General features: G+C 37.4%; 1 protein-coding gene across 1 annotated transcript; it reads left to right on the forward strand.

The window, feature by feature from the left end:
* The first annotated feature begins 104 nt into the window (after positions 1-104).
* On the forward strand, positions 105-5,486 carry MZT1 (mitotic spindle organizing protein 1). The gene is made up of 3 exons (XM_015647500.1): positions 105-263; positions 2,112-2,257; positions 3,746-5,486. Exons 1-3 carry the CDS (start codon positions 215-217, stop codon positions 3,767-3,769), a joined length of 219 nt encoding a protein of 72 aa, XP_015502986.1. The 5' UTR covers positions 105-214; the 3' UTR covers positions 3,770-5,486.
* The last annotated feature ends 3,315 nt before the right edge of the window (positions 5,487-8,801 follow it).

An 8,801-nucleotide genomic window follows, 5' to 3' on the forward strand; every position in this document is an offset into this window, starting at 1 on the left:
CTGCGAACTCTGACCAATCACGAAGCGCGGTGTGCGCCGTCGGGCCAATGGCAGGGCTGTCCCTCTCTCGAACGGGCCAATCGCCAGCGGCGCCGCCACACGAATTCAAAGGAAGCCCGCCCCCGCCGCGCTCGCGCTGCGCCGGGCCGTCACGTGGGGCCGGCGGGCCCGGGCCTGTGCGGGGCGTTCCGGTTCCGGGCGCGGCGGGGTCGCCATGGCGAGCAACGCCGCCAGCCTGAACGCCGTGAGGGAGACCATGGACGGTGCGTGACGGCCGCGGGGCAGGAACGCGCAGGCTGCAAGAGCGAGGGAGCGCCTGGCCCCGCCCAGGGCTGTGCACACGGGCTCCTCTCTCGGGAAGAGGGGCGCGGGTCGCGGCTGCCGAAAGATCAGTAGCAGTTTTTGTTTTGCTTCGTGAAACGGTTCAACCGCCGCAGAGCGAGTGTCTGTGGACGCGATGTGGCTTTTCCTTATTTTGGTTTTGTTGGGTTCTGTTTTTTTTAATTTAGCTAAGTATTTAACATAGAGTACTCGGGTTTCTTAAGTGTGTATGTATATATATGTATGTATGTTTGCTCTTGTTTCCCGTTATTTGTAACGGGTAATGTAAATGATTGGCTCAGTGCAGCTGGATTTAAGCCAGGGGCGCGGGAGAGAGAGGAAGGACCGGCCCTGTGGCGGTGGCGGCGGCAGCACCTGAACTGATCTGAACCCCGATATTTCGTTCTTGGTCGTGGCTCGTGTCAGAAAACCAAAATAAACTGGAAAAAAATCAACCAAACCTAAAGCAATCCAAACTGCAGTAAGCTTTGGGGACGGTTGTCAGTGTTACAGAGCTAAAATAGATTCTCATCTGGAAATAAAACAGCCCAAACCCAGGGACTGTTGTGGGATGGGGAATGTGAGAGAAAGGGTACTGGGAGTATTGGGAAATATTTTGGAGATTGATAAGCCATGAGAAATGTGAGCAGGTGCATGAAGTTCTGGTGCTCACTTTCAGCCTGACTACGAGGAATCAAAGCTGGCATGTTTTGAAGTCGTTTCTCAGTGTAGTGTGAAATCTGGAATTCCACAAAATGCCTATACCAAAAGCTTAGATGCAGGGTGGAAAGCGGCCAGGCACTCTGATGAGGGTTGTTAAATGTGAAGCCTTTCTCTGACAATGCCCTAATGAGGGAGTAGAGGCTAGGGAGAAAGTTCAAGGGATAATGCTATGAATTTGTTATTTTCTCAGCATCTTTCCTTCTCTTGAAGTTACAGCTGCTGTTACAAAAAGATTTTTTAGCACAGACCTTCATGAGTTGAGCTGGTATACAAAAGCATTTCAGCTACTGATCTCCATGCTCTCTAGACCTGCTGCTGGAGGCAAGGCAGGACTAGCAGGATCATTATGGCTCCTCTGGTTCTTCAAGAGGGTAAAACCATTTTGTGCATAGGGAGAGATTTCTTTGGGAAGGACAAAGAATCTAAACTCTGGTAACTGCACTTAACAACTTCCCTCTTGCCACTTCTGCAAGAATGATTTAGACAGGAGGGATAACAGGCAGATTTAAAGACAAAGTAAGGTTTTTGAGAACAGATATGGAAAGTGCATTGATCTTAAGATTCAGGAGCCCAGGCTTCCTTTGTAATTATGTGTATATTTAATTTAGCATACAGACGTTTAGCAGTTGCTGTCTGCAAAGTTATTAAGAGTTCAGAATTTGGAGAAACTGCTACATCTCTCTGCCAAAGACACTTGCCTCGACACCTAAGGATTAGGAAGGACTTCATCAGTATCTGCAGTCCAAAAGCACAGTGTTCTTATAGACTACCATTTATCTAATGGGCAGGCATGCTAATTGTTGAATTCTTCACTTATTTTTTTTTTTAAAAGCCATTTTCCAATATTAAATTTTCTGACCCAGGAAAGCATGGTGTTTATGTTAGAAGCTTTTAGGTTATGTTGGGAAGTTGAACATAAATATTGTTGAAGGTCAAACAGCAATGGACATCTGCCATGTTCGCACTGGAGAAGTATTGGAGAATCAAAATGTTGATGAAGAACAGTTTTGATCATTGAAATTTCATAGTCTGTAGGGACTAAAGGGCTTTCATTTTTTCTGTTACAGTTCTGTTTGAGATTTCAAGAATATTAAACACTGGCTTGGATATGGAGACATTATCTATTTGTGTGCGGCTTTGTGAACAAGGCATAAATCCAGAAGCATTATCTTCTGTTATTAAAGAGCTGCGTAAGGCTACAGAAGCTCTAAAGGTAATGCTCAAGTTTAAAAAGCTTATAAATTTGTTTTTAAGAGTCAGATGTACATGCAGCTTGCTGTACTTCAGTTTGTAAATTGTACTTTAATATGACTCATTTTTAAGTCAAGGAAATTAAATTTTCAATTAAGGATGCAATGAATACAACTGAATTCAACATGAAAAAGAAAATTGTACAAATAACATGCTTTGTAGAAATAAAAAAAATTAGACTAACTCTTCTGAAGAAAAAAAAACACAACCAAAACTCACAAATTTTTATTATAGTCACCATTTCTCCCCCTACCTGCTTAATATCACAAATAGATTTTTCCTTTAACCAGTATCACCTCATTTCTACAACCTCAGATCTAACAGTACTTGTAAACAGGTACATGCAGCTTGTTAACATCACCTAACATATTGCTTTTATCCTCCTTAACCTGTGCTTTGAACCTTTCCAAAGACTGGAAGGAGGGGATTTTGTGATGTGTGTGTATATATAGGGATTTTCATATACGTGTATTTGCCTGTTTAACTAGTAGAGGGTAATCATGGTTTAAAAAAAAAAAAAAAAATCTCACTTGCATTTTAAAGGATTTTCATTCTTTACTGTCTACCTAAACATCATTGTCAGGACTTTTACTACTGCATCTTATATTTTGTTATTTTTGAGAGGTGAAAGGGAAAACCAATATGTAGCTTCTATTCTGGAAGAATGCATACTTTATTTTTAACTTAACATTTTTCTATATTCATACATATTTTGTATTTGTGTCTGTGCTTATATGTGTGCTTACACATATTATTTATATATTTATATATTTACACAATATATATTTATATATTACACAAATTATTTATATACACATTTAACTGTGTATATAAATAATTTGTGGCTGTTTTACTTCTTCCATTGCTTTCACTGGTTTCCCATTCCTATTGTTCTCCTTTGCTTGTTTGTCCCATAACTGGTTTAAAATCTACCAGTATCAGTCTTCAAGAGCAGTGCCTTGTTCACTGGAGTTATTCAGTAATAAAAATAAAAAATATTCCTAATCAAAAAATTGGTAGTGTGATTTATGCAGTTATGATTACCATCATTCTTCTGAGTTTTGTGTCAATAACTTATCTGTATGGATGGGGTTATAATTATCATAAATCATATAAAGCAAACTCCACAGGCAACTATATTTATGCATTTGAGCCTTTCTTGAAAGTATTAGGGTAAAATGTACAAGATAAAAGCTGCTCAGATACAGGATGTAACACAAGCAAACAGCAATGGCTCTTTTAGTAAAGTTGGCAGTTGACAGCATTATTTTTGTAGAAAATAGTGTCCATTAGAAAAAATTAGAAAAATTAGAAAAAATTTCCTAATTAGCTTTTTTTTTTAAGCCCTTAAGTTCTCCAGGTAAATTAAAAAAGTTTCAAGAAAAGATTAAATTTAATATACATGATGTCTCCTTTGGTGACCTGGAATAATTTTTTTTTCTGTTTCTAGGCTGCTGAAAATATGACAGGCTGACATGGGACAAGATCTCTTCCTGAGAAGAATGCCAGGTTATACTTACCAGGAGCTCTGAAGATTGCCACTATTAAGAAAAAAAAAATTGAAATAAGTGTATGTCAAGGATTCAGAGTACTTCTGTAGTACTTTTCAAAATAATTGAAAAGTTTTTAAAAAGTTCGCCAGTAATATTATTAGTTGGTACTTTTGTGAACTGTATGTTTGTGAATTTAGTGCAATTGCTCTTTTTGGCATCCTGTACATGTAAAATCACACCAGATATTGTACAGTTGTTGAATTTACCAGTGTGTACCAACAATTCTTGTTATAATGAGCAGAGCTTTGTTAATGCATTCTTTAGAAGAGGTAGTATATCATGGGTTTTATCTTTTCCTTTGATGAAAAACTATATGTGCAATTTTAGTCTTGCTTTATTGTCCAGATAGGAATGACACCCATACTGACTCTATTTTAGTGTAAGGGCAGTAACTTAAATCTCAAGCTAAAGGTAATAAATAAAGCATTTTTTTAATAATGTAGGTAATGAATTGTGCTTTTGATTTCTATTCAAATTGCTGGGAAAAGTGTTTAACTTAGATAACAAAATTCTTCAGCTATCCATATATCCATATCCAACTAGATATGTACATAAATTTAAATTCTAGATGACATGGAATATTTCACAGAGAGCAGATGCTACATTTATTACATTTATAGTATATACATACTCTTCTGACTGCAGGATCTAAAAATATTAATGCTTTATCGTTACTGCAATACAATAGTCAGTGCTTACATGAGGAGCATCTGATTTGGTTGATGAGTGTCAGTAAGTCTTAAATAGCTGCTTGGTACAGGAATGTCTTCAATTTCATTGAAGGTAAAGCACTGGAAGCCTTCACTGATGCCAAAACAAGTGTTAATGCCCAGTAAGTATCTGTGCACACAGGAGTTCTACTTTGTAAGAAAATGGTGTCTTGTGTGTTCTTCACCTGCTGCTGTTTAAGTTTTTGGGGCTTTTTAAAGGTCTTTTGATATTTTGTTATGCTGTTTTCAAAGTGTAGCGCTAATAGGGCCTAAACCAATCTGCAGGGTTAACAGGACAAAGCACATTTGGAAATGAACCTGGAATCTTAGTTAAGCCAGAAGTTATATTTGTGCAGAGATAAAAAGTTCTTTTTACTTGAAGAGTTTGCATCATATACACTCCAGATGACAGCTGTACAAAAAGCAATAAAGCAAATATTTCATATTGCTGACAAAGAGAATAGAAAAATATTTATATTGCACTGAATCACTTGCCTTTATTTCCAGTTAGCGTGGCCAAAATGTCATTCTGGGAAGGTGCTGTAAATAACTAAACCAGGGAATTTAAATGGTTTCATTTTGCACACTCAATTGCATCAATTTACCAAGGACTTTAAATGTTCATAACCTGAATATTTACTATGAAAAGAGACCACAATGAAATTTATCATAAGAAATCTGAAAATTCAGTAAAATAGGAAGAGTTCAGGTCAGATCAGCACAAATAAGAAATTAACTCTCTTACTTAATTTTCTCTAGACTCAATACTACATGTCTAAAATTAGAAAAGACTTGGGAGGTATTCTCACTTGTTTCAGGAGTTACATCTCAGTCTATGAGATTTGCCTTGTATAATTTAAACTCTGAAAATTTTCTGTAAGCTGTAGCAAATGTACCCAGAATAATAATGAAACTTTTTTAGAACATATGTTGCTGCTCCTGCATTTCCTTTTCCTCCACAGCCAAATCTTTGCGTAATACAAGAAGTCTGATGACTTCCATTGAATGTCACTCTATTGATTAATTTTATGTATTTCCAGGGTTTTTTCTATCTTGGTAGCTTGATTTTGGATTGGATTTAATGTTCTTGAAGTACTTAAAACCAGCTTGCAACTGAAGTTTGACAATTTATACATAATTTATACAATTATATTTAATTCCAAAACTGTCCAGTAAATTGCATCTACCATTTTACCATTGGTAAGCTTACAGCTTTTATGTATTTAGACATTTTCTGGTAGACCATTTGGCCTTCAGAATTACAGAAGAAAGGCATGTCTTTGACATTCAAAACCCCAATTTCATGTCTATAAAACTAAAAGTGCATTATTTTCACTATTACGTGGGACTAAATGGTAACATTGGTTACTTAATGTACTAAAGGGAGAATATGTAGCTTTTAAAGTGGTATAAGAGAACTCCTGACTGCTTTTAGTTGGGGTACCATCCATAACAAATACAGTAAGTATTTTTTTTCTTCTCCCTGATGAGAAATAAAAAAGAAAATCCCTCTAGTAGGAAATTTCATACTGGAAATATTTGTGCTGCAACGTAAGTCTATCACTTTAATAGCATCCCCACTATGTGAACATGAATGCTGAGGCTTGGCACTGATGCCTGAGAAGTCTTGGCTGCATTTATAACACACATCACCTTTTACTACATTTAACCAAGAAGCTGAGCAAACAGCACGTGCTCTTCCTCTGTGCTCCTTACTTACGTGCTCTTGGAACTCTGGAGAAGATAAACATAGGAATATCTGTACAGGTCCTGACCAAAGTTGTTTTTTCTAACACAATAGCTTCTTTTGTACTTAAAGGCAGCTGCCTGAGGAAGGATAAGAACAATGCAAGCACATTTGGTTGCTTTTCTTCTGTGTTCTCCTGGCTTCTAAATGTCTTCTATTCCAGGCTTTCCTGAACATCATATGGTTTGTCTATTTAGTAATTCTCAATGCTATTTTTTCCAGTAGTTGTCTAGTTTCCTTTGGACTATACATGCTTCCTGAATAATGGCAGCCTTTATCAATTGATGTCTGTTGCATAAAGAATTGCCACTTCTTGTTCATTTTGAGTGTGTTTTTCACTTGTTTAACTTAATGCCCCTTGCACGGTAAACTTTTATCTACCGTGCTATGTTCTGCAGATATGTAAGTCACCTTTCAATTTCATCTTCTAAACTGAAATGTACTAGTCTTTGAGTGATCAAACGCATGGAATGGCCTCTATATTTACTGTCCTTTGAAACTTTTCTGGGTCTCATATATTATTTTCTGAGAAGGGAACCAAAACTGCACACAACATTAGCCATGCAGCTAAGTACGGGCCTGCTTGATTACTTTCTTGTTCTTTATTCCTTTTCTAGTACTTCCTATTATTTGCTTTTTTAACGTGATCTGAATGATGAGCTGTTTTCGTGGCATTGTCTATGGTAACTGCAGGATCTCGCTCTTTGGTACAGTGATAAGCTCAGAGGTTATTTTTTCATATGTGGAAATCGGTTATTTATATCCATGTGTATAATTTATTTGTTTGTGCTGAATTGTATCTGCCACTTTCTTCTAATCAATCTTCCATGTGTTTCTCCAGTTCCTCACAGTTTGCTAGTAGTCTTGCTACCATCACTAATTTTATCATTGGGAAATCTTGTTGCTTTATCCCTTTTTTGAGGTTAATTATAAGCAAGTCATGCAACACACAAGGTATCAAAGACTGCAAAGGACAACTGATGACCTGGGGCAGGAGCTGACTATTTATTTTCATTCCTTTTCAGTGATTGTGAATAAAATGCATTATTCTTACACCACGTGTCTTCAGTGTCATGCAGCAGCTCTCTCTGTGAGAGTTTAAGCACAATTGTGAATCCAGCCCTGCAGAGAATATGGTGTGCTTGATAACTATCAGGATCCCCAATGTTCTTTCCATCTGCTGCTCTCTAGGTGAGCAAATACTGGTTCAATCCTAGATTTGCTTTTTGATTCAGTCAACTAGTTCCTTCTCAGTTTAACTTGTGCACTGTTACAGGCACACGTTATTGTTCCAGGGACTGCTCCCAGCAGGCTGTGTACCAGAGCCTTCTGTTCTTCCCCAACACTTTCCATCTTCAAACATCTCATCTTTTGTTTCATGCCAGAGAAACACTGCAGTCCTTATTTGAATATACTTTAAATTAAAAGGCACAAGAAATGGCAGTAACCTAAGACTCAGCAGTGACCCATGATGTATTATGGCTGTAGACAACCTGCTTTAAAGAGATTGAATGCTGAACAGAGGGGCTTTACATTGCTATATGTGATCTGAGCTAGGCACATTGGCAGGTTACTTTACTGTGAAGATTCAACTCTGAGTCACAATTTTTTTTGTTTAATTAAAGTTTGAAAACAGAATTTCAAAGAATGAAAGATATGTTAAAGTAATTTCAACCTTTAAAAGACTGAGGGCAAGGACAGAGCATTGCAGACCAGTCACTTCACATCAACAGCAAACATCCAACTGGTAAATTTAGGATTTTATCTGCAAAGAATGAAAGCTAAAAGAAGTCGAGTAATGTGAGACAGAATGAGAGGAAATGGTTATTACATAAAATAGTTAATCAAGTAGAAATAGTGAAGTAAATCCATAGTGCTATCTATTCACCACTTCCAAACCTACTGTTTATACTTCAAGAAAACAAGGATAATTTAAATGAAAGAGTAAAACTCTTTTGGAATGGGAGAGCAAGCCTGAAGTGGTCTCGAAGCATTCAGGTGGTGTGCAGGTTTTCAAAGAGAAGTTGCAGAGAGACATAATGACCCTAATTGTGCCCTTGAATATAAAGGAAGTTTTGTGGGTACATTTTTTTAACCTTACAGAGAAAACCAGATTCAGTAGGTGTTATTGGATAAATCAAACCTTAAAAGTAAGGCACAGCTTCCCAGGAGTGAAAGTAAGTAAACTTTGACATGGCATATTAGGGAAATGACAGCTGGCTACTGCTTGGTGTTGTTAAAATGAAATGAAAAATATTTCTAAAAGACGTGCTTTAATCCAGTTTCTGGGGCAAAGTTTACAGTACTTCTCTGCAGGGTGTCAGAGAGGCTGACTGTAGCAGTCCCTTTTGACTGCAGAGACTCTGAAGGGCAGTCTAAAACAGCTCTAAGTAATATGGAGAAAATAAGGAATATTTAGGATGACTATCAGTGATGTTTCTGTCAGTAAGATAAATGGAAGCCTGGTTTCCAAGATATTTAAGTGTTACCTGATCA

This window comes from Parus major, chromosome 1, assembly GCF_001522545.3.
Source record: "Parus major isolate Abel chromosome 1, Parus_major1.1, whole genome shotgun sequence".
NCBI lineage: Eukaryota > Metazoa > Chordata > Aves > Passeriformes > Paridae > Parus > Parus major.